General features: G+C 32.8%; 2 protein-coding genes across 2 annotated transcripts; one reads left to right on the top strand and one right to left on the bottom strand.

Moving 5' to 3' along the window:
* The first annotated feature begins 686 nt into the window (after nt 1-686).
* Nucleotides 687-14,349, top strand: LOC143242274 (uncharacterized). Its single transcript, XM_076485640.1, has 4 exons — nt 687-1,843; nt 2,265-2,330; nt 9,467-9,910; nt 11,208-14,349. Exons 3-4 carry the CDS (start codon nt 9,809-9,811, stop codon nt 11,373-11,375), a joined length of 270 nt encoding a protein of 89 aa, XP_076341755.1. The 5' UTR covers nt 687-1,843; nt 2,265-2,330; nt 9,467-9,808; the 3' UTR covers nt 11,376-14,349.
* A 3,101-nt stretch (nt 14,350-17,450) lies between these two features.
* Nucleotides 17,451-25,931, bottom strand: LOC143242273 (uncharacterized). Its single transcript, XM_076485639.1, has 2 exons — nt 24,250-25,931; nt 17,451-17,906 (listed from the first exon to the last, which is right to left on the bottom strand). Exon 1 carries the CDS (start codon nt 25,929-25,931, stop codon nt 24,726-24,728), a length of 1,206 nt encoding a protein of 401 aa, XP_076341754.1. The 3' UTR covers nt 17,451-17,906; nt 24,250-24,725.
* Nucleotides 25,932-27,485: the final 1,554 nt, after the last annotated feature.

Below are 27,485 nucleotides of genomic sequence, written 5' to 3'. Positions count from 1 at the left end.
CCAGCATGAAACATTATTTACTATCATAGATAATAGCCTGTATAGTGTCACTATCTGACACCACTTGTGTCATATTTACTCCCTTGTCTTTGTAAAACTTAAATAATATCAAACAGCTAACTTATTTCTCATAATATGTCTATAGTGGATTAGAAGTAGAACATTTCTCACATTTTTATTTGATTTTTTTTGCTTTGATGCATGTGGAAATGTGAACATTCAATATGATTTTTGTCAACGTGTTTGTAAACGTATCGTGAGTTTTTGGATAGTTTCCCTTCATCTTCTCTCTTCATTTCACTGAATTTACACTCTCAAGTATTATATACGGTACTGTCTGTGATGTAGTTTGTACAGTATTCAAGCTGAGAGGTGACTTAGAGTGTTGTATGAGTTACCATGATACCATTGCTTCCTTATTTGTTCGAGTTTTTCATTCTTCTTCGTGTCTTAACTATCCTTGCAAAACGTCCCTACTGGTACGGCGGACTTACACTGCTTGAAACCGGATTTTGATATCCGAGGTGTACGGAGCACAGATAGCCCATTGTGTAGCTTTGTGCTTAATTCCAATTAACCATTCAATCAATCAGTATTTGCAAAATTTATCCTAAGTCTGCTGTATATTAACGATCCTTAAACTTTAACCTGCAGAGCATAAATTTCCTTTATATACTCTTCAAAAAAAGAAACGCAAAAGGGATATTTTTGTTATTTTAAAGAGAAATATATGTAATAACGTTACAAGCTCAGAGTATGTGATGTTACACGTGTTAAGGCACTGATTGTCAGACCAAAATGACAATAAAAGTTGTGCACTTTGAAAACGGAGGAAAACATCGGATTTTTCGCCAAAACGCATGCGTGTCCAATAAATTTGTTTGAGAGATCTGCATGTTCTGCAAGTGCAACATGTGCAAAATTCCTATAAAAGTGACGGGTTCTCGGTTTCCATAGCTCAGTGTTAAGCCATCGACACGCAATACAGTCACGCCAAGACTGACTGAAGCACAACGCAACAACGCCATTGGTCGTTTGGAAGCAGGCGAATCTCGATCAGATGTTGCCAGAGCTGTGAATGCCCACCCAAGCACCATCACAAGGTTATGGAATCGTCACCAACAACATGGATCAACTCGTGACCGTCATGATCTGGCAGACCTTGTGTGACCATGCCCGCACAAGATCACTACATCCGGTTACGTCGCCTTCGGGATAGGACCACCACTGCGACGTCTACTGCCTCAACCATACCAGGGCTGCGTAGGATTTCCGATCAGACCGTATGCAACCGTCTACGAGATTCTTAGGCCCCATGTGCAACCCATCATGGTGAATGTTAACGACGTTTTTCAACATGACAACGCCCGTCCTCACACAGCCCGACTCACCACTGTCTTCTTGAGACACCACAACTTCACCTTTCTTCCCTAGCCCTCCAGATCACCAGATTTAAATCCCATCGAACAACTTTGGGACGAGTTGGACCGACGTCTGCGACAGCGACAACCTCAACCCCAGACTCTACCTCAGCTGACAGCAGCTTTGCAAGCTGAGTGGACAGCCATTCCTCAGGATGTGATTCGTCATCTCATCGCTTCCATGGACAGGAGATGCCAAGCAGTTATTGATGCTCACAGGGGGCATACTCGTTATTGACATTGAGTGACGTTAAACTTCAACTAGTGAGCGTGGACTTCGCCTTTGCAGACTTTGGATGTTTAGCAGTGAATGTGCAAAGTTTCACACGTCATACAGAACTTCCCGGAATGAACTTGTGAACAATATGTCTCAAATTTTGCCTTTTGCGTTTCTTTTTTTGAAGAGTATATGTGACTTACATGTAATACTGTGTCATTAATTAATATTTTAATTTAATACTGTTTGTTATTAATTAATATCTTAATTTAATAATTTATGTTATTAATTAATATTTTGATTTAAAACTGTATGTTATTAATTAATGTTTCATTTGATACCGTTTGTTATTAATTAATATTTTGATTTAATATTGTTTGTTATTAATTATTATATTGATTTAATACTGTATGTCATTAATTAATATTTTAATTTTAGTTGATAAAATGATTTAGCCATGAAAGGTAATGTTTATAAGGGGTGTTACTGTGTCTAAAATATTAAGATAACAGAAATATTAATTATTTTAGCCATAATGGAGGATACATTTTAAGTAGATTAAACATTAATGAGAGAGTCTTCGAAAGAAGTTATTGTATTTGTGACTGTATACGTTAATTGTTTAGTCATCGGCTGTACATCTCTAGGAAGCATACAGAGTGTTTGATGGTATCTTTCTTGGTACTCTACGAGTAAGTGTATGAACTGTGTAGATCTAATATTATAAAGATGTTACACATCCATTGTTGGTTGCTTAAATGTCAGAAAGCTCTCCAAGATGGTAAGAAAAACAAGTTCACGTTGTGTTAACATTTTCATAACTTGTTGCTGATAGAGATGTGTAATAATTACTTCACAATTCCGTACAAAACTTTGCAGTATATGTTGACTTCTGATAGTGTTAATTTGTGTAGTTGTAAACATTTTCTTATAAATGTTTATGTCCATTTATGTTACTTTTTTAGTTATTTTTTCAGTTTCTTTCACATTTCAAATTACTCATTCTAATTTTCATTGCTAGGTAAGCTTCATGAAATGAGCCCTTACATGTGCGTCGTTTTTATTAACATTACAAAATTAAAAGTAATTAATTACATTATGTGACAATAACAGTATTTTAAAACCAGTATTGAAACACCCAAACAAATCCATATTGTAGTTGGATATGTGGGGTTGTCAGATTATATCTTTTATTAAACAGTATTTCCAGTAGGTATTTATACTTACTACTAATTATAATGTGATATGAATAATGAGTAAAATCTGAGAATAAGACTCAGAACCAGAGTCAGTTTACCATTTTAAGTTTAACTAACACTCACTGTGAGAACTGTAATTAGGTGTTTTCAGTTACTCTGAGTAGGTTTTATTTCATTATTACAGTTTCATATGCCTGTTACCAGAAGGTTAATCTATAATAAACTGACTACATGATAAAAAAGATATCATAAAATAGCTTTACTAAATTCATTCAACAATACATGTTAGATTTGTTAATTTAACACACTTACTACTTATTGTTAGCTATTACTGATAGTGTAGTTTTATATACGGGAAAAGTTAAAAATACCGTATTTTCCGGTTAATAAGCCGAGGCCAATTTTCAGCTCTGAAAATGAGGGTGTTTGCTTATTACCGCCCAATTAGCCGAAGCCATTTTTAAGAAGTGACAAGTTTCTTCAAAATGATTTCTTAGTCTCGTTTCAGCGTCAGCATGCATGTTGTGTGTGATCATTGGCGTTCTGTAGTAAAGCAGAACGTGTCGTATTGAGACAGAGATGGAATCAATATGTCATTGATATGCAAAACGGCTCGTTTGGGCTGAAAACACTTTACATAGAAGAGCGAACAACATAATAGAAGGTCGAAACGTTGTTCGCTCTTCCATGTAAAGTGTTTTCTCAGCCCAAACGAGCCGTTTTGCATATAAATTTCTCAACAAGTGGGTTTCTCGTCATCACTGATCAATATGTCATTCGTTATTGGCTCTACTCACTGTAATTAGGTAACCAATGAAATTCCAGAAACAACGTTTCACTGTAGTCTTAACGTGCTTTGCTGATGGGACAAAATTACCGCCTATGGTAATTTTCAAAAGAAAAACATTTCCTAAGAAGAAGAAATTTCCGAAAGGATTGATCGGCCAATAAGCCGACCCCCAAAAATCAGGTCCAAAATTTAGGGCCAGAAATTTGGCTTATTAGGCGGAAAATACGGTAGATAGTGTAGGTATTTACAATGAAACTTAGATAATAGTCATAAATCACTGTAACTGTTCTGTGTTTTAAGAAAAGTAAGTGAAATTTAAAGATTTATTTGTAAATAGTAATAATATATATATATATATATACACACACACATGTGGAATGTATTAGAACTAAATGTGATTGTATTATACAAATTACTGGTCCTCTAAAACAAAGGAAAAATTTGTGCTTAATAAAATTCAGTTTTATACTATTTTATATCAGCTGTAGTTACATATATACTTAATACACTAGATATTGTTGCTAGTATGTACAACGGAAGGGTTAGAAGAGTCAAGTGATGTTAGTATATACAACAGTAAGGTTTGGAAGAGCCTAGTGATGTTGTTGTTAGTATACACAACAGGGAGCAGTGGTAAGAAATAGTAATGGTTAAATGCAAAGCCATGTTATGGGCTACCTTTGCTGTGCCCACCACAGGTGTCAAAATCCAACATTTAATATCATAAGTATTTTTGTTTGTTTTTTATGTATCTTATGAGAATAATCATTTGGTTGAATGTTATCTATTAAGGATATGAGGTATGACTATTAATCGATTAGCAAATTCCAGCCCAATTAGTTTTTCAAATAAAGAGCTCTCAGTCCACAACCTTTACAATAAAATCTTCAAAAAATAAGACTTAATAATAAAAAATAAAATAATGAGAAATACTACACTTTTGATCAGTTGATTCTTTTGGTATGTCACAATACTAATTAGTTCAGCTGAGCAACCTTAAATTTAACTCACAATGGTAATACTAAATTATGATGATATTTTGATTATTTGGATAACACTATGCAACACAAATTTTGTTCCTGGATAGCATATGCTATTTCTTAATGACTTATGTTGTAAAAGTACAGAAAATGGTCATTATTCCCTTCAAACTTTGCTTTTGTGATCTGGATAATGAATTTAGAAACTAACCTATTTTCTATGTAAAAATGGGCAAATTTGCACATTTTTATTTACATAAGGTCTGAATAAAGCAACATATGTATGAAGATTCACATGTATCTACAGTAAAGTTATACACAAATGTTAAGAAGTGAGTAGTTTTCTTTTAGATTTGTGACTGTAATGCAAATCACTTTCAAGTATTAGCCCCAAATACAGCCTTCCATTATGTTTTCGTATATACACTCCCAGGTCACAAAAGCAGAGTTTGAAGAGAAAAATAGGTCATTTCCATTTACTTTAGGCATAAGCCATTGGGAAATAACAGTTTCTGCCCAGGAAGAAGAAAAAGTAAAATTTGGTTACATAGTGTAGTTGAAAAGAGGGAAATTCTAATGTTTCTAACTGATTTCACAAGCTTATGAATTTGAACTTCATAAAAGTTTTGGTTTTATTTATAGATTTGCCATAATTCAGATATGCAAATTTCAAAAAAAAAATATATATATATATTTTTTTCTATTACATAAGGATGTCTTACAAATTATGGAGTAGAAAAAAACTAACTTAGATGAAATTATTATTACATTTACTAAAGTGAACATTTATGTGTTTTATTATGTGTTTCTTGTGGGTTCTAGAAAGATTGATAAGACTACTTGGTCAATATTGGTTGTCATTATTTTAATGAATCACTTGTGTTGAAGTATATATGACATGTGGAAAATCTATGTGTGATGGTGATAAATGGATATCATATTTGGATTCAATGTACAGGAATTACTGTAAAACATGTAAACATTTCAAGACAGTAAAACCATTGAAGGCCTTTCTTATTTATGCTACACTAACCAAATCTCCAAGATAACCTAGATATGTTGTATTTCATTAGAATTTTTGCCAAGTTTATTTCATTAGATGTGTTTAGAATTCTTCACATACTAATGTAACAAATATTAACTGGTCTGCAATTTCTAGAGTAACTATTTTATTCCCTTTAAAAATAGAAGTAACATCATTGATAAGTCATCTGGCAATTTTCTGTTCACATGTGTCTGATCTTTGACTCTTAAAAACACAGATAAATATTGTTTGGCTCTGGTGCTTCAACTAGTATTAATTATTCAGTCTTGTTATTTTTACCACCAAATTATTAATTTTACATTCTGTTACAGTGTATGGTATAAAGTGTAGTCTGAAAATAGCTTATGCTACTGAACATACTTTCAGCTGTGTGGTGAATCTTATACCTGATATTTGGTTACAAGTAGCATATTATTAAGTGATTCTGGTGTTGACTAGTTTTCTTCCACTTGGTTAGCAGTTCTGAATTTGTTATGACTATGCCTAAACATTATAGGACTTCAGCCTAGGTGTTTGCTATAAATGTTGCAGAAAATACCTTTTTTTCTTTCTTTCTTTGTATTCAGAACTGTACCATAAATGACAGGTTTTTCACAAATTTGTGTGTAGTGTTTCATAAGTTCAAAAAAGACAATTTGAATGAGTAAACAGTAAGTGGTATCAAGATTTAGATATATGTTTTTAGTATTGAGAAAATAAAGGATATATTTGGATTATCAGTACTGTTCTCCCTTTGTTATTGGTGTTTCATTTTGAAGTAGGTAAAGACAGTTTGTAAATGTTTAATATCTGTGTAGAGTATTTATTTTAAAAAGTACCTCAAAAGTACTTGGTTACGTTTTTCTATATTATAATTATTACTGAAGGATGAACAGACTGTTTTAGTGTATTTAATTTTGGAAATTGTTCTGAAATAGTAACTCAAGGAAGCTGGATGTGTTGTTGATTGGGATTCTGTTAAAACTGTAATGACTTTATAAAACATTACATACCACTGGTGCTTTTAGTTTTATATGTAGTCTAAGTGTATTAACTGACTTTCTACAATCCACTCCAAACTTTACACAATCGTCTGTCATTTTACTTTTCTTTAATCCATTGTGCACAGGCTTGGTCTGTTGGAACAACCCCATATTGGGGAAGAAATATTGAGCATAAACTTATATTTATTGTGTGCATATATTTGAAATGTTGCAAGCTTTCAGTGAAATATAAAAGTCTGTTGTTTGCATAAAATCAGATGTCAAGATGCATCTTAACTGAGGATGTTAGTCTGAATCGATAAGTTGGATTTTTGTAAGTAATAATGATGTCTCTGATAAGCATGTCGTCTTGTTATTGAATTATTTTAACCTACAAAACTTATGAAATACATATTTTTAGGATTTATTCAGTATTCTTGTATGTTGTACTTGCTAGTTACCCACCTTCTACAAAGAAGTATTAAATCAGCAGTGTAGGGTAAAACAAATAGTTAATAACTTTAATATCAGAAACATATACTGTCTTGGGTTATGCTCTGCAAAAGGTCGTGGATTTTGTACTTTGACCCACACCCTTGTGCATGGGATTAAGTAATTATTTTCCAGTTTAAACTATTAAAATACAGGTGTCACATTGTTGTGAATATGTGCATGTGTATGTACAAGTGCACACACACACACATCTGTATCATACATTGTAGACAGAGTGAAGCTACAAGTTATGTTGTATTTGCATATTTGCATTATGTTATTTTGAATTTTGGACATAAACTATTTAGTAAAAAATATTTCTGCATAAATACAGATGGAAAATATCAAATAATCATTTAGAATGATGAAGAACAAATAATGGTTAGAACATTTAAAAGAAACGTAATTCCAGGATGTGTAACTTCAGAGAAGTATTTGTTTTTCAGTACACTGGAGACAACATAGACTTCTTTCAGTCGAATGTTTAGATAATTTATCAGATTTAACTTATGCATCTGTATTGAATATGAGTTAGTAATGTGAGAAAGTTGCAGGTGTAAGTTGATAACAAATGGAAAACAACCAGATATCATCCTATGAAATGTGAGTGGTTTTCATGAGATCACAGGAAGCTTCGTACATATATGTTGATTATACACTTTAGGTATTGTTTCTCACTTATATACATGCACATATTCAGAAAAGTATATGTGAAACCAAAGGTTTGTCTGTTATTTAAATATAAATGTATGAATTATACAGAACAGTCATATCTTTAAACATTTAAGCTGTCTGCTTGGTATTTGTTGTGATTTGCTTCAGATTGCAAATTCTGTTGATTGATGTAATTGACTTTATCTATTGATTGGTATTTTTGTTAATAAGTATAACTCACATGCATGTTACAGTTTATCACAAACAAGCACACATGTGGTCATAGATGAAATAAATCATATACAAATCTACATATATATAAAGGTTTATTATATAATCATTTGAAATGCTAAAAAAGTTATATATTGTGTGTTTGAAATCCATAAAGAACTAGTTTATGAAAATATGTACATGCCTTAGTTTATAGCTAAAGTAATCGTTATTCTTTTTTTTTATGCTCATAATCTGAACTAGTTTTGGATCGGCCAGCATATTTGCAAGCCAGTTGGCAGCTGTGTAGGTCAAACATGTTCATTTATGGGAAGTTGAACTTTCAACTCTCAGATTGTAAGTTGGGTACCTTAACTACCAGGTCTAACTAAAATAGGAGTTGTTAGAGTCTTTTATTTATTACCCTGTTATTTAACTCTAAGTTTGTACTTCAGACTGTATTTCACTGCTTAAATATGCTCCAATGTGTGGTTGATCTAATCAGGACTTTAGCAGGTTCTTAATGTTTGATGAAAGAGTGCACATACAGCATACCTTTTTCAGAATTTCTACAGATAAATTTGAGAAGTCTGTTTACTTACTTATCACATCTAATTTATTTTATTTCTATACAATGCCTTTATGTTCCTCTCACCCAAAATACAAGTTCTTTCCAGAGTTTCACACCCAACTTTATATTACTCAAGTTATTATCCACTCACTAAGATTGTCCATGTTCTTATAAGTTTAAAACAAAATCTCAACAATTCCTACGTTTTAGTATCATCATCAGACATGGAAAGTTACTACAGTGCACAGTTACTGTAAATATACCCATTGAAAAGGTTTCAAAACAGGCTTTTAAAAGATCCCAACTATTATAAACTATTTATCAGTACCTTCTGCTTTGCAAACTTACTGTAATTTTTTTTTTTTTACCTCCTGTTCTAATTATATCTAACTGTTGAATCTTTCCAAACATTGTTTCATGCTTTTTTATCAGTTTGTGTTTGAAATATACAAAGATAAAGATTTACTTTTCACCATAATTTAGTTGATGAAAGGTGCAGTATATTCTTTAGCTTGAATATAATTAGTAATTTATTATTTACATTATTTTTATTTACTGAGTTTTGGTTTTAAAAATAAACAAAAATGTCTTAAACTTGATTTGTTTTCTTAATATGTTGATATGTTATAAAGTGTAACAAGATACACAGTGCATATTCAACGCTCAATGCAGTTTGGTAGAGTGCAGTCCAATTAACCATTCACTGAATAATAATTTTATTTATAGATCATCTTTTATTTTAATGCTGTTGAAGTGTTTTTGTCATGTTTATCTTACAATATAGTCAGTCTGAGATGTCCATTTCATTCATTGTTATGTTATTTGTGTATTTTGTTTTTAAAAAAAGTGATGTTAGAGGGAAATCTGAAATAGCTGTTCTTTTGTAAAGAACATGACTTGAGTGTGCATATACATTTTTCTTCAGATATTCATCCTGTTGGAAACATTGGACGAGAACAAGGCTCATTCTGGTGGCCATTGTTAGGTGCCTACTTGACATACCCATTATACTTTTGGGACCTAAACTCTGTCTTCTCAGTGTTTTTTTAACTGGTATTCTAAGAAATGGCAAAGAAAACCCCTTCCTAGACATTGCATCTCGAAACGACTCTTGGTCCTTTCTTTTTGTAGAGCATTGTACATCTCTCTCTGGATTTCATAGCTATATTTCAACTGCACTGTGACAGATCAGAACGGAAATGAAGTGTTGAGATGCAGCTAATAATTTTTTTTCACAAGTCTTGTGTGACAAGAAGTTAAATCTGTCATGAAAGATATTTATGTCTTTGCTCAGTATAATGGTTGGAAAGAAATATGGCACCAATTAATTCAAGCATTTGATCTGCAAGTAGAGAGAAATGCTTTAAAGGTAATAGATCCAAATAAATTGAATTTTCAATTTTAATATTTTATTCCTGTTGTTTTATTTCTGTGATAAATTAATATATTATTTAGATAGGTTTTGTTGTCATATTTACTTTTGACTAGAAATAACTGAAGAAATGTATAAACAATGTAAAAAATATGTTTAGTATAATAGCTTATTTATTTCACTTTTCTAAGACAAACTTTGATATCTGTTTTAGTGCTCATATTAAGGCTAGTAAAATGAACAATGCTTATCTGCCTTTTCTCTACCCTCTTCTCATACATAAAGTGATAAAATGAATCTAAACCAATTTTATAGACGTCCAACATTTAAATTTATGTAATTGGTACTTCTTTATGAATGTGTTAAAAACACATTTAGAACATTACATGCATTTGTATCTTTATAAATAAACATTTGGTTGCTAAAGTTATTCCTGTATGATTTGTGTTATAACCAGTTCTTGGTTGTGACACAAGTCATGATACTGGAAAGAGAAAATAAATAGATATTAATAAGGTGGAAGCTAAAGCAACAACCTATTGTGTTGGTGGAACTTATCATAACTAACATTTGTGGTAATGTAATGAACCATAAAGGAAAATTTGCAAGCCAGTGTGATTCAGGATGTCGCATATTGCATTGGTTGTATACTCTTGTTATAGTAAATGGGAAACACACAGAACACCTGATCAAAGGTCAATGGTGACATCCTCCATAACTGCTTTCAGTTGTGTCTTGGAAGCCTGATTTCTACTGGTACGAAAGGCCAGGTTTTGGTTCTGCATATTATCATAGTCTCCTTACACATCTTAGATCACATTATAAAAACAGATTTGTTTCTTGTAAATCATATAGATGTCTGTTAGTGCTCTATGAGACATATAAATCCAGTTCTCTCCAAACCAAATCCAAAAAGTTCACTTTGTTAGTCAAGCTGGTAATTAGTGCCCCTTCAAGTTTATGTCCTGGACAAACTTACTTCTTGTATCTCAGAATGGCTAGTATGGGTATTAACACTTTTACTAATAAAGCGGAGAGCAACATTTTGATTTTCTTAAGTTATCTTCAGGTTAACCCAAGAAGATCGAAACATTGTTCTCTGCTTTATTAATAAAAGAGTTAATACCTATACCATCCATCCTGAGATACATTTTTACTTACCTCTTGCACTACCTATGGTACAGAGCTGCATGGTAAGATATCATTTCAAATGCTCAAACTATAGCAAAATGAACTTGCATTGAAAGTCATAAAAGTAATATTTTCCTCTCATTTTTAGGTTTTAAATCTGTAGTCCAGTGCTATACAGGAAGAGATCATGGCTCGTTACTGGATACTCTCCAGACAGTGGCATCCTGATGAGCATAAATATCCTGGGGAGAAGGAGGTAGCACAAGAGAAATTGAGATATGAAGTGCTGTCTCAGATTAAGTTGAAGAGGCTGACTTGTAACAAAAAGTAACAAGATAATCCTGGGGCAATGCAAAACTAAGTAGGAATTTATAATGGAGCAATTAAAATACATATCTGTTTCAGTATGACCACATCATACAAAGAATCTACTGATAAACTGTTCTAACTAGTCTAAATATCTGGTATCTACAAAACATTTCAGTCATTCCTTTGTTTATATAATGTTTACAGTTAGTTAGATTTCTTCAGTATATTTGGTCTGAGGATTATTATTATTATTCTGTGTATTTTGAATAAGAATGGAAATTTCCAGTATTGTTGGTAGAAAAGAACTTATGAATATGTTCAGTGAATCTGTCAAAGTACAGCTTTTAATAGTCAAAATACAGTACTGTGAAATTGATGGAGTATTTGGTTAACTAAATGTATTCTCCTTTAATAAAAAAGACTAAATCTGCACTTCTATTGGGTAGTTTTATGTGTAACTGATAATGGTTTATTTGTAAAAAAACAAAATGTAGACTTGAATTCAAAGTTTGTGTTTTATGATGGTTCATTGCTTTTGGAAACTTTCTTTTGAGAAAATTCTCCTTCTGAATTAATTCCTTAAACCAGAGTAGATGCTGCCAGTATTCAGCCAAAAAATCCTGATTTTATCCACCGAACAGTGACAGCATCTGACAATGTGTACGTCTCTTTTATGAAAACTAACCTGAACCATGTTATTGTCTGTAAAATTAAGAAAATTGAAATTTCATAAAGTATGGTGACAGTTTTAAGGGAATCATTAAAATAATTCCAGCAAAATGTGCAACAAATTACAGGTTTAAAGAATTGAAGCGCAACAAGTAATCACTTTTGGGAGGACCCGACTTCTCAGTGTGTTTTTCTCTGAAGTTTCCTTTATTCACCATTCAAACTTAATTTCCAAGAAAAAGAAACAAAACAATTTGATACCAGTTTAAGTGATTGGTAGTAATAAGTAGAAGGAAAAATATAATGGAATATTTAAGTTTAGAACTACCTGGATGATAGTTGTTGAAACATAAGTAGAAAGACAAGTGTACAAAGTTAAGTATTATTTTTTGAACAAGTATTCAAAATCTCTTAGAAAAGCTTCTTTTATTTATATATCGTAGTTTAAAATAATTTTTTTCTAGGCAAGACAGTAAGTTAACCAAACTCAATACAGAATAATAACAATTATTTATATGAGGAAAATTTTGTAATACATCATGTCTATTATTTCCTTGGATCTGAAGTACTACTATTGAATTATGAGGTCCATATTTTCCTTAGCTGTAGAGCATACTTTGATAGCAGGTTTGAAGATTTTTCATGTTATGGATTACTTACAGATGTTTTTCTTGTCGTTTACTTGTTTTTAGAACTACATAAAATATCTTACCAAAACACAGTAACATATGTTACTCAGACTGTTTATTTAACAAATGAAGGTTTCCATTAATGCTACACCAGCCAAGTTAAAATTATGTCCCTTGTGGCTTTTTCTTTTCTGTTGTTGTCAAGATGTTTTCTTTACTGTGATGTTGAATTAAGAATAATTTTTGGTATTTCAAAGTTATTACAGTGTATAGTATTTTTTTCTTCAAATATAAGTATGTGAATATTTCAATTGTTGCACTAATCCAAACTCTCTACTGTTGTATTTGCTACATCTTCTCTTGGAAATATTAATTTTTTACAAGTCAGAGCTGAAATATGCACTGTTCATTTAGTGCAGAAACAATCAAATATGAACATGTTGTCAGGTATAAACTAAAATGTTGTATGATATTTTGTGTGCCACATTTGTCATTTTACGAATATGAATTCAGAGCTTTGGAAGAAAGTAAATTTGCAGTTGTGAAACTACTGTAGTTGATTTTACTGTCATCACTTTGGTTCACGCTCATTAAGGATGTTACATTTGTCTAACATTGAGTCTTGTTAAAACTGTTACAGTTATCACTTCTAATCATTATAATTGTTCAAAATTAATTATTGGTGGTGATGTGTAGGTTTAAAATAGAATGTAACAAGCAAAATTACCCATTTATAGTGATGGTTGCTGTTTAAGTAATCTAGCAAAAGTACACGTACCCAGTGACAGTTACTGTTTACGTTTGTTTTGCAAAAGTACTTGTCCCAAGTGACAGTTACTGTTTAGGTTAATCTACCAATATAAATTATTTCATGAACTTTTAAAATGTTAACTTTTTTGCAATCTTGGTTTCAATCAGAGCCAAAACTCTGACCTTTTTTATACTTCACACCATAAAATAATTAATCACTTCAGTTGTGCTAGGAGCTGCTCAACAGTAACACATGGTAAATGTACATTTGTATTTCTTATAGTATGTCATATTTTGAAATGTTAATGATAGTCTGATAAATATAGAATATCCTACTTGTGAAATAAAGTTTGGTATTAACATTATTCATACTTGTTTTACTATCATTTCAAAAGTGAATGTTAAACTTTGCCCAAATGAACAGATCTTCAAATGCAACATGTTTCCAATATATAAGAATTCAGAAGTTATTAACAGTTGTCAGTTTTAAACATAATGATGAAATAATGAGTATAAATGAATCTGTTGACAGTAACTGTTGACAGTAACTGCTAGAATAATAGTTGTACAAACAGAAACAGGTGTAGCACAAAGATGAACTCAATTTTACTTTTCTGTTATCTACGTGTAAACAGAAGGTTAACAATTGCTTTGTTCAGTGAACCAACGGTAATAACTTTGTATTAATTGTTAGTAATGTGTGTCCATTGTCTGTATATTTCACAAAGTATTCAACAATTCCAAACATTTGCAGTGTTTAATTTTATCCTTTTATGGCAGATAGAAACAAAACAAAGTATACTTTGTACATACTGGTTGACAAGTAATCTTAAAGTAATAAAAAATAGTGCCTTATTTAAAACAAAGTACTCTAATAGATTAATAAATCTTCATTGCCACTTATTACATCAAACTAAAAAGGTCATACTGTATCACTAGGTGTAAATGGAAAGGTTTATAAGTTATTTTAATTGAGAAAAAACTATAAAATGTGACCAGAGAAAGGTTGTTTGTTATATAACAGTTTTCATATGTATTCATCTTGAGCATTGTTTGTCGTGTATGAATATTTATGTCTAATATTTTTGCACATCTGTTTATAAGTAGCAGTTGAAGCCTATTTAATATCATTCTAAAATCTTAAAATGGAAATATATAAAGGCAATTTAAGATGAGAGTACAAATTTAAATGAAATTGAAATATTTTTAATAGGATGTTAAGGTTTAGTTATTCATTGGGTCCTAGAAAATGTAAGAAATGTTTGGTAATGAGGAAATGTATTTTTCTTAAAATTTATATTTGAAGATTTAGTCAAATAAGTTATAATCATTCATATATTTTTCAAGCCATTACTTATGGGGTAGGTGAAAATGATTGATACTTAAAAGATGCTTTTTTTTAATTTTGCGCAAAGCTACTCGAGGGATATCTGCACTAGCTGTCCCTAAATTAGCAGTGTAAAAGAAGAGGGAAGCTAGCTTGTCATCACCACTCACAGCAAACTTTGGGCTACTCTTTTATCAACGAATAGTGGGATTGATCGTACATTATAATGCCCCCACGGCTGAAAGGGCAAGCATTTTAGCGCGACGGGGATGCAAACCCACGATTTTCAGATTACAAGTCGCACGTCTTAACCCACCTGGCCATGCAGGGCCTAGTCAAGAGAAACGTGAACCTCACAAAGATAATAGTTGAACAGTTTTGAACAGCTTATTTTATTAAGTAGTTAATATCTATTACTGAATATATCTTTCACTTTGTGCCTAGCATGGCTAAGTGGGTTATGGAGTTCGACTCGTAATCTGATGATTGCAGGTTCGAACCCAGTCGCACCAAACATGCTCGCCCTTTCAACCGTGGGTGCGTTATAACGTGACGGTAAATCCCACTGTTCGTTGGTAAAACAGTAGCCCAAAAGTTGGCAGTTGGTGGCAATGACTAATTGCCTTCCCTCTAGTCTTACACTGCTAAATTAGGGACGGCTGGCGAAGATAGCCCTCGTGTAGCTTTGTGCGAAATTCAAATAAATATTTAATTTTGATCTTGGAAGATATCTTCATCTGTCGGAAGTTAATGTTAAACGTCAATGAAAAAGGCAAAATTCGACAATAAATAGAGCACTGCATTTTGTTTTTTCTCTCTTTGGTTTTGGTATCATATGTACTCTGGAGTGTCAGGTGCTCTCTGACTTCTTCTGCCTTTCTTTACTTATATGATCATGCAGTGTTGGTTGGTGTTAGTCACTGCTTTAGGTTCAGAGTGGGCTGAATTTACTCCGACCCTTTTAAGATCAATGTAATTTTGGCCGAAAAGCTTGATGTTAGTTTCGTCTGACCAAAGAATACTCTTCCAATAGGTGAAGGGTTTATCTACATGCTTTCTTGCATACCTCAATAGTTTAATTCACAAAATAATTTATGTAGATGTGTATTGGTATAATATTTGTAATATATTATATTTCTATAAGTCTTATTGTGATACTTTTTAAGTTATGAGCAAAAAACTACTCGGGACGCAAGGGATACAAACACTTTCTGTCGTAACTGGAGTTATGTTGAAAGAGAATAAAATTCATATAATACGTTCAAAATCTTTACAGTAAAGGTAATCAGTTTCTAAATGCAGGTAACTTTACACGTGGTTTGGGGTTCACCACGTTAATATTTGGTAACACAGACATGCGAGTGAGACGGCATTACGAGAAGTTATTGAAAATCTTTCCCACCACTGAGAGTCTATTTTAACACCGTCTTCACTATATGGGAGGACAGTTGTATATTATCTTGTTGGAAATTGTATAGTCCCCATCCCCTGGAATAACAGTAGTTATAATCCTTGTCTTCTTAAATTAGATCACGTTGTTCAACAAGATATAAAGCTCTTACGGAAAATGGAAAGCCAACTTCAAAGAAAATTTTAAATTTTAGCCTCGCCATAATGGCTCATAAAATGTCTTTAAGTTGGTTGTTGTTGTTTTGGAACAGCTCTTTTTTTCTTTCTTATTTTTGTCTTTATTTCTAGGATTATTTCATAAAATATTTCAAATGATTTACTTAAGGTTATCAGGATCTCAATAGCAATATTCTGCAAAGACAAAAATTCATATAATACTTTTATTTCTCAGTGTAAAAAAGTTGAAGCTCTTACTTATTTCACCAACCAGTTAAACATGCAAATCTCTTGTGCTGAGATACAAACGTTAACACTTTTACACTTAAAATGTATTTTTGATAGGTATCTATCTCCTATCACACAAAGCTATCTCAATTACTCTTTGCACTCTAAGCTTTGCTGAAAAATATTTTTGTAATTAGTGCATCAGTCTTTATACCCTATCAACTTTATGCTTTTTCTAAACATGTGCATATCATGTGACTGTTCTCCACCAGTAGTGGCACATCTGTCTCCCTCTACTATTCCTTCTTACTCCTCACTTTCAAGAATTAACCTGTTCTAAGTGAAGAACACCAGTCATGAGGAGGGCGGGTGTGAATTACCAATGGGAAATTATATTTTGATGTCAAAAAATAACTTCTGATGTGGTATTATCTCCACTCTATAAAGGTAAAAGGGTCAGTTAAGAAGCACAGCAGAATAACTAACTATCCAGAATGAACAGAAGTACTCTGAGATGAATAAAGTACATAAATGTGGTACTTCTGGAACAGGTATGCTCTTTGCACTGGAAGTTGGGAATTAAAGTAGAATGTGTGAAAAATGGAACAATAGGTTCAATCATTAGTCATGTATAAATAAATGTAAGAACATTGAACTATATACTTTCTCACCCTCAACAGGACAGATTCTATAACTCATTTGTAACCACAAGATTGTGGATAAGGCATGTAGACCAATACACACACACACACACCAACAATCAACTGTAAGTAGAATACCATCATTGTTTGTTCTCTTGTCTTCCTGAGAGACAATCAGTCACACTTTTTCATTTCCAGATCTACATTTGCTGCTAACGTACATTACAAATGCACTGAGAGCTCTTTCTATTTACATTTTAATTCTTAAAAAACTGTTATATTCAGTGAAGCTTTGTTCAGAAATTATATCTCTTTCTGAATTGATTCCTCTGCAGCAAGTCTGTCATGAATTCTGTTGGTGTAATTTCATCTTTTTACGAATAAAATCCAAAACAAAATATTTTGCAATACATTTAATACAATAAGGAATACAATTTAAACTTTTCTTAATTTATTATTTTGCAATACTAAACATGAAAAATATATAACTACACAGATAATTACTATTTACAATGAAAATGCCATTTGAAGTACTTTTGCATACATTCAGTTGTCTTTCCGATCTGAAAGACACAGAATTGTCAAACATATATTCTTCGTTTTTATTATTCTGTTGCTGATTTCTGTGGTGTTTTCCACGCTGACACGAGCGCTACTTAATTCTATAATTACGTCACCAGGATGAAGTGTCCCAGTGAGCGAAATCAGTGTTTCATAATCTCTCATCAGGATCACGAAAACTCCTGGAACGATTAAAATAATACATATACAATAGATACTTTTTACCATTTTTACTTGGTAGTGCATCTACTTACTAAACATAAATTCATCTAAGAATAGCTAACGTGCTTTGTTTAGCGATGTTAATGAGGTTAGACACGAATACAAAATAGTTTGAAAAACGTATTTTTCCACATGAGGAAAAAATGCTTGAATATTTTGATCGCGATAACCAATTAAAATCCTTTTTCCATTAAATTATCTTGTTCTTGTTGATGATTCCACAGTTTCGGTTGGTAAAACTGCTTTATTCCCTATAACTCTTTATCATTTTTTATAGGAAAGTATTTCCCAAACTGGTAGTTCAATGTATTCTAACAAATTAATTATAACAGTTATATTGAATGTTGTTTAACTATTTTTGGCACAAAACATAACAACGCATTGCGGCTTGTTTTTCTCTTCTTCTTTTTTCACAACATACATGAACTTTAAAGTAACAAGAAATCAATGAAAAACACGCGGAACAGCAACTTACAACTATGTAAGCGTGATTACGTATTTTTTTTTAGGCTTTGTTATATAACTGTTGGTAATACAACGTACCCTGAGAAAATAGGTCATTATTGACTGTGCTCAATTCGCATATTTATTACCTGACTTATCCTTCAAATTATAAACTTGTTCTTGGCTCTTAACTACAAGTGGGGAGACAACATATTAGGTCATATTGAATAATTTCTATGTTTTTCCTTTTTTGAAATTGTTAAGTGAGTAGGGTGTGATACTGTAGTAGACTGAAAAGGACAATGGTATTTATTTAACCTCCATCTTGATCATCAGTTTAAAACCTAGAACTTCTATGCGCAGTTATTCCATAGGTGGCTTTGAGTGAAGAATATGTTAAAACATAAATTAATCAATCTGTCATGACACTTCTGTGTAAATCCGTGTGTGTGTGTGCGTTTAATCTTAGCAAAGGTCTATCTGCACTATGCTCACCCTAACTGTTTTATAAATTTTATTTTCCAAACATTTTTCAGCGCAAATTGTAAAACTAATAAAGTTTGTTTGTTTTTGAAATTCACGCAAAGCTACACGATGGCTATCTACGCTAGCTGACCCTAATTTAGCAGTGTAAGACAAGAAGTAAGGCAGCTGGTCATTACCACCCACAGCCAACTCTTGAGCTGCTCTTTTAACAACAAATAGTGGGATTGACCGTCAGTTATAACGCCCCCACAGCATGTTTGGTGTGACGGGGATTCGAACTCGCGACCCTCGGATTACGAGCCGAGTGCGTTAACCACCGGGCCATGTCGGGCCCAAAACTATTGAAGTGAAATTCAAAACGTTAAGTTAAAGTTGTTTCAGTTACGATGCAAAACCTGCTGGACTAAATAATTAAATTCAAAATACAATAACAACAACTTCTACAGTAGGTAAATCCTGACTTTAATAACTACATCATATCGAACTTTAATATGGCATCATCATAATTAGTTTAAAATTGTTGTTATTGTAATTTTAAATTAACCGTTACCTTATTTTCTGCCGGATTATGCCATTGATAATTTTGTTTCTCCAATAATTAATTAACCTGAAAATAATATATTGAACACATAGTCCTTTCATCTTTGTTTAGATTTGCACTCACGAATTATATTAGTAATTTAGATGTTTGGTGAAGGGAACTCTGATGTGATTTGTATCAAGAGCAGGTAAGCAAAATGAAGAGTAACAACTATTTTTATTTCTTGCTTTTCAAGTTCATACGTCATGCTGTGTTGTATCCTACAGACTGTATAATTATTCTCGTGATTCGTGGCATGTGCACAATTCACTAACGTCACGGCAGTACAAATTGCAATGTTAAGCGTCCCTTAAGTGACAACATTTCAGTGTCTAGTAACTAAGTTTAAGACAGACATCATACTACTATACAGTGGTGCAAGTTGTTAAAACAGGTGATCTCTCCAGGTCATCTTTCGTTGTAATAATAATAATCCTCTTAAATTTCAATTACACGACCACACATTTCACCCTGTTCAGTATTGTGGCGACTAGAGTATGGTTTGAGAGAAAAAATGTTGTTAAAGCACAGATTGTTGTTTTCCTTTTATACAAGCACGAAATAAAAGGTGAGACATCTAATTAATGTCATACCACGCTCAGAGCCTCGAAAACGCTCAATGGCTGAAAACAATATTGCACAAAACGCTGCGAAAACACCTGAAATTGACTACCAGTTTGGAACTTAATTGGTTGTTTGTATTTTTCTAAGTATAAAGCAACAGACTAGGTTATACACACAGTGTCCACCCTGGGTGTGAAACATTAATTGTGGAGTTATAGGCTTTCAAGCTGACCGCTAACCCTGTAGAACGCTTCGGATTTGGACGCTTATACAATTCACAATTGTTCAGAACATATGCAACAGCATTACAATAGAACATTTTCTTTTATATACGTATTGAATTGATTTTTGCCAAGTTACCTAATTAATTGTGGACTTCCTTAAATGTCCAAACTCCATTTCATTAATTAATTTTCAGTTTTAGTCATTTTGTTCCGTCCGCACTTTTTTGTTTGTCGAAATAGAATTTTTATCAAAACAAATCTAAAACTATTTTTTTAGAAACATAAGTAAGGTATACAAATAACAGTACACTGTTCTAGTATAATATGTTATAACTGCACTCATTTGTTGTAATATATTATAAAATACACTGTTTTGTTATAATATATTATACTAGAAAAGTATAATTTACAGTTTATCGCGCTAGAATGGTTTAATTATATACTCACAGTATAGAATTACATATTTTATGGTAAAATATAATAAACCAGAATAATTGACATGATAACTATCAGAATGGTTTATAATACATCTAATAGAGCGTTCTATGCCATTCTGTATCCTACTATCTCAGCATATTTTATTGTATACTATATTATAACCCAACTGTTTATAATATATCTTATTAAAACAGTAAACGTTACCATAACGCATACTATAAAAATGTTTCAAAATGTACATTTAGAAAATTTAGCTTCATGATACATGCTATAGAATGTTGTATATTGTAATGAATTATGAATAGCTGTTTGCAATATATTCACAATAAATTGTCGTATCAGCACATTTCTCCACGAAGAGTTATTAATGCTTACATCAATAAAAATATTACTCTTTTCATTTCTATAGTACACCATTTTCTTTATAGTACATAAAAGATAGATATGTAATGATTTCAGTTGTTATAACAGTATGACATACAATACGTATCATAAGAATTAATCTATTTGAATCAAATTGCAGGAAGAACAAACTACAACATCAATATAATAGAGGAAATGAAATATTGTTACTTGATTTTAGAAGAACGCGTATAATCATAGAATACAAGACATATTTAAAACACTGTGAGCGGAAGCTTTGATTGTGAAGAAGTGAAATAATAAACGATTAGATCCCGAGATATCGCTTTCCTTCATTTCCTTGCTAGAGATTGTAAACAAATACTTTAACTGGAAAGGTAATATTTCCTTTCCTTTGAACATTTTACAAAATTATTCAGACAAATCCAAGAACAGAGTGCAGCACAGATAAAGACAGGATTCAACTTACAGAAAGTAACATCATAAGATACCTGTGCTCTACCCATCACGGGTATCGAAACCTGGGAAGCCCGGCATGGCCAGGTGGGTTAAGGCGTTCGACTGGTAATCTGAGGGGCGTGGTTTCGATCCCCGTCACACCAAACATGCTCGCCCTTTCAGTCGTAGGGGAGTCATAATGTCCGGTCAATCCCACTATTCGTTGGTAAAAGAGTAGGCCAAGAGTTGGCGGTGGGTGGTGATGACTAGCTGCCTTCCCTCTGGTCTTACGCTGCTAAATTAGGGACGGCTAGCGCAGATAGCCCTCAAGTAGCTTTGCGCGAAATTCAAAAAACAAACCAACAAACAATCGAAACCCGGATTCTGGTATTATAAATTCGCAGACATGTCGCTGTGACATGCCACTGTGGGACATTTTGGAGTTTGAAATAACATATATATATATATATATAGTTTTTGATACTTTACCCTAATAAACTAAGGAACTCTGCACTTTCCAAATAAACTCTCACTATCATACAAGAAATATAAATTTTGAAAATTATTCTATCTGAACATAGTTTTACGGTACTCCTTTCACGCTATTATTTAATTCAGATAATAATACATCGAATTGATATTAAGCAAATTCACTGACTTTTTAGTCCAACCATGATATTTTATTTACATCCCCTGGTGGTAAACCAAAGAAAGTTAAAGATTGACTAGCTATCATATCCTGTTATAACTTAATATCGTCTCTAAATGGAATTCGCACTGAGTTAAAATCCACTCACATTTTCTCCTAATATAATTTGTATTATAGCCCCTATATTCATTCAAACTGCCTCTAGAATCTAGATAGTAAAAGATACTATATTTATGGAGTTTGGCAGTATGAAACTTAAATTATACTATCCATAATTAATACTGCTTTCTATATTGGCTCATTATATTCTTTCCAGATATACCTTAAAGTATGCTGTCCGTACTTAACAGTGCTTTCTAGAGCGGAGCATTATATTGTCTCCAGATATACGTTGTATTATGCTACATACAGATGTGATTTAATGTGCCCCCGAAACGTTTCTGATACTACATTATTTTTTTGCATTGTGAAGTCATAGCTATATTTGGTTTAGGTACAGGTTAATACTATCTTAACATATTACTTAATACTTCCTCATATGTGTCTTAATACTACTTGCAGATAAAAAAATTAACATTTATGGCTAATTTTACGTATTTTTAATACTTTTATATTCCACAAACTGATTTCTCGTCATGTATCTGAACGCTTTTTTTTTTAGCTGTTTATAGAGTTAAATTTATAATAAAGTAATAAATATCAATTCTTGAAATTTTCTGGTAAATGTTTCATAAAACCAACAATTATATTTTAAGTTACAGATAGTAACAAATGAGACTTCTCTGGCTAGGCTTAACAAAACAGAGGTACGGAAACAGACATCCGAGCTTCCTTTGTGTCACATTAGGAAGCAGCAGCTTTCTGTCAAACAGAAAGATAAAGTGAACCGTGCTGCTCTATAATATTTCACTGATGATCTTCCAAACGTAATTATAATGTAATACTGTTGTTTATTATTGTAATTACGTGTCAAAATTACGAAGAATTTAATTCGCTATACATCGCTTTATAGTTTCATTGTTAAAATTAAATCTGAAAAATAAAGTATGTAAGCTATAATGTGTCTGAAGAGATAGCTATAGGCAAACAAATGAAATAGTAATATTAGTATTGTTGTTACAACCAGTTCAAATAAAAATACTTGTGAATTAACATATGCGAGGTCATCTATGTTATCACCACATAACCCGTAATAAAAAAACTGTTCGTTTTTTCTTTTGTTCTTGTCGTTTTTTTGCCGTACTGAATAAATTGATTCTATTTGTTTTCAATACTTTATACTGCGTATGGTAGAAAACAATAGCTGAGTTTTTCACAAGCATGGTGATTTCATTTTGGTAAGTGAGCTAACACTAAAATAAAACAAAAACGTGTTAATTTTGGTGTCATGTTTATAGGTGATAAATAACCATTATCAAACCGTTGTACACTGAATAATAGTTCTGATGTTGTGCTTATACGAAATAATATTTGTAACTTATATCAAGCAAATATAACGATTCTGAGCTTGATTGACCATAAATCAAATACCTTCTCGATTCAGGCTTTTAATAACAATTTTACTAAAAAAAATCGGCATATATATTATTTTATAATAAGGTATATTTATAACAATCCAAACTATACATTTATATTTACGTTAAGTTGCAAAGTGTTTGTTTCACACACTAAATTATAGTTAGTGTAAGGTTGTCCTTTACCATTATACTCTAATTTCAAAATTACCAAAAGCGATATTTTAAATTTGTATAGAAGCGATGTTACGTATGTAAAACATAGCTGTCGTTTTACACATGCTATTCTTTCATAAAACATGTAGTGCACCTAATACCAGTTATAGGGACAGTACATCACAAAATTAATAGTTGTTCAGGATTAAAAAACAACTTAACAGATAGCGATATGTTTATACAAAAATAAATCGAAATATTGTAAAGAATGTTAAAAAATATAATTGATAAGAATAGGAGGAACAATAACTTGAATATATAAAACTTAAATAACAATACACATGAAAACAACAACATGAAAGCTACATTCATTGTGCTCTTGCTCATAGAATTAAGATATGAACGAACTGCAACTGACATAGAGAGAAAAAAATATAGCGTGCTCACCCGCACGGCTAGATTACACTAAATGTTAGTGCTTCGATAACGAGATTCAATGTTGGGCAACAATATTTCAGGCATCATTGAAGAAATTCCTGTTCGTGAATTATCGCAACAAGTTCTTGCCGTGCCAGAGTCTAAACAAATCCTGATGTAACAATGCGTAGAGTCTGCTGAAAGATTTAAATATAGTAGAGAGAACAATGTTCGTATGTTACAACTGCTTTGGGGGTGAACGTAGCAGATAGAACGTGAACGTAATAAATAAAATAGAGATCATATATTGGAAACTGCTGAAGGATGAACGTAGTAGAGAGAATGATGATAGTAACTGTTTGTTTCATTGGACGGAGGTCCTGCGTTAAGGGGTGACATGGGTGCATAACCTGAGTATTGAGTTATCTCGTAAATTTTCATGTCTGCTTTGGTGTCATCAGATATTATATTATTGATAAAAATGATTAGAAGAATTATAGTAGGGGTCAACTCTCACGTGGCCAGAGGCTAGTATGGTAGGGTAAAGTCAGACCACGAGTAAATAGTCCGAACTGGTGAGGATCTAGCCCACTATACTGTGAGTAATTCGTGTTGATCTGCGGACTACAACACGTCGTTTCCAGTTTATGGTTTTCACTACCATCTATCAAGGAGCGTTCATGACAGTTATAGTTGTCTGTGTTAGTAGCTACTGTCAGCAGCTGAGATTTGGCAGACAGAGAGGAGGCAACATGCTGCTGACCCTGGTTGGAATTGATAATCTGTCCCGAATGTTGTGGTGGATAAGGAGAAGGGTTGTCAGGATAAGGAGAAGGGTTGTCAGGAGGCTTTCTAGAAGTGTCCGCCGATTTCAGGTGCGGTGGAGAAACACCGATCTTCGATTCTATACTTTGCTGTTTCTGTTGTTGTTCGATGGCTTTATGTGCTTGTCGAAACACTTCTTTCTTTTGACATATTAACCTTTTTTGGCGACGTAGGTAGCAACCATTTTCAAACATGTTTCCAGAGTCTGGGTGCAGTGTCCAAAAGCTTCCTTTACCTGGCTTTTCTTGTGTTCGTGCAACTTTGACAAAACAATCGTTAAAGCTCAGACTGTGACGAACGGAATTCTGCCAATGCTGCTGGTTCTGCTGATAATATTGAAACAAATCCATGATGAACTGATAGATCTCGCTGAGGGTTAACATCTTACTTGGACAGTTCTGAATAGCCATCGTGATCAATGAAATGTATGAATCCTTATTCATACATGTGTGTGTGTAACTACGTCGGTAAACTTTATCCGGGCGTCCACGCCCCATCGCTACATTGGATGAACTAGCTACACTTTCGGTACCAGAGGGTGAAGGGCCGAGGCGACCACACATAAAAAACTCCGTGCTGGGAACAGTTGATACATTCATAGAATTAAGTCCAGTCACTGTATTCATACAGGACTGGGTAGTTGTATCATTAATTTCTAAGCATAGAGAACTCATTCTTCCAATAGGATAAGTTTGTGGAACTTGAGTCATACATGAAGGCCCTCCACTTATCCCCATTCCTACTGGAGGTCCCATGAAATCTACAGTTGCAGTAGAAGTAATGTTAGTGGATGTAGAATCAATGTTGGGACCAAATCCTTCTGTGGTATAATTCAGAGTGAGACTTGAACCTGTGTTGATACTGGTCGTGCTGTACGTATTGGTCATAATACTCATAGTTTGCAAGAATTAATTGTAATCTGAACGTCCTCTTAACCTTTCGCGTAATCATAATTTTTTTAGTTTTGTTTAACCTTGAAACGAAGTGTAAGGTTTGTAAAAGCAACATTAAATTTCGTTGTAAATATAATTCACAAAGTCAATTGTAACATAACTCTTATTTCTTTCTTACTCACATTCGAATATGGTCTTATCGCTCTAGACTTTTTAATGGTTTCGGTAAATGAAGGTTCAGTTGATGCCTGTTAACTTTCTTTTAATATAATATTTTATCACTACTCTACACTTTATCACAAACTTGACGATAACAGGTAGCTGATACAGACATTAATCTGAGATCTGATAAGAACGCAGTTCTCAGCTCAACAAATTATATTATCCAAACAAACATTGCTGGTTAGCTCTTATCAAGTCACAACGAAAACCTGATAGAGTGAAGAGAACAACCCACCAAAGAGTTAGTTATGCGGACAATCGACTACCACCGCTTGGGTACCGATCCTATGAAAATACGCCTGCCGACGAACTGTGTACATGAAGCTACGCCCTTCTTCTTTGTTTGAATGCAAATCTGGCACAGAAAGCTTCAAATTAGCCTTGAGTTACGCCTCCAGTTCTAATACCCATACCAGCTGTCTTGAGAATACATTTTACTTCAAGCAGGTTCCTTGTTATCACGAATTACGCCGACACTGTTATTCTTATTGGATGATATGTAGAAACGTCACTAACTCCGCCTTCTTACCAAACTCCCTTTCTTCTAGAGTATTAATAACGATGGTAAGTTTAGCGTCATCGTGAGGTGAAAGTCAGTTTAGAATACTGACCGGCTGTATTAATAACTAAATACATACATCATATCCGCAATCAGTTGTGAGTCTTGTAACCAGATTTTATCTTTCTGTAATATATGTTAGCACAATGTTAGAAAAGTGCAATCATAACCACACTTCAAGTAGGAGTTATGCCACTATGCTGATATACAGAAAATATATGTGCTGTATTTTACTACGATTCTTCTGCATTTTATATCACGTGCATAGAGGAAAGGTTTTTACGTCTGTAGTCATGAAAATAGAAAAATTCACATAAAGGGTGATCATATTTTGTTCAACCAGCACAATGGAAGTCAAATAGAAGTAGTATTTGACTTTTGACTGTTACTGTTAAAATGAAAATAGGAATATAATGTTCATAGCTCATAATAGAAAAACAAAAATAACTCGTTAGGCTTCGTGCAAAGCCTATTTGAGATAGCAGTCCCTAATTTTGTATTTATACGTTAGAAAAATGGCAAATAATCAGCATCACTTATCGCAAACTTTTGGGTTATTTTAATCGAATAACAGGATTTGGATGTCACGTTTAGAATGCACTCATGACCTCAGCGTAGTATAAGAGCAATTTCTTTTTTCAGTAACTTGACGACAGTTTGGCACGGCGAATAAAAGAGCTCATCTAAAAATGAAAAAGAGATTTTACTGTCTGTTATGGGTGGGTACTTAAATTGTAGTTAAACATTCTTATTAGATTTCGATAGAG

The sequence above is a fragment of the Tachypleus tridentatus genome, unplaced genomic scaffold (assembly GCF_004210375.1).
Source record: "Tachypleus tridentatus isolate NWPU-2018 unplaced genomic scaffold, ASM421037v1 Hic_cluster_2, whole genome shotgun sequence".
NCBI classification, from domain to species: Eukaryota; Metazoa; Arthropoda; class Merostomata; order Xiphosura; family Limulidae; genus Tachypleus; species Tachypleus tridentatus.
This window is presented reverse-complemented; position numbering and strand designations above follow the sequence as displayed.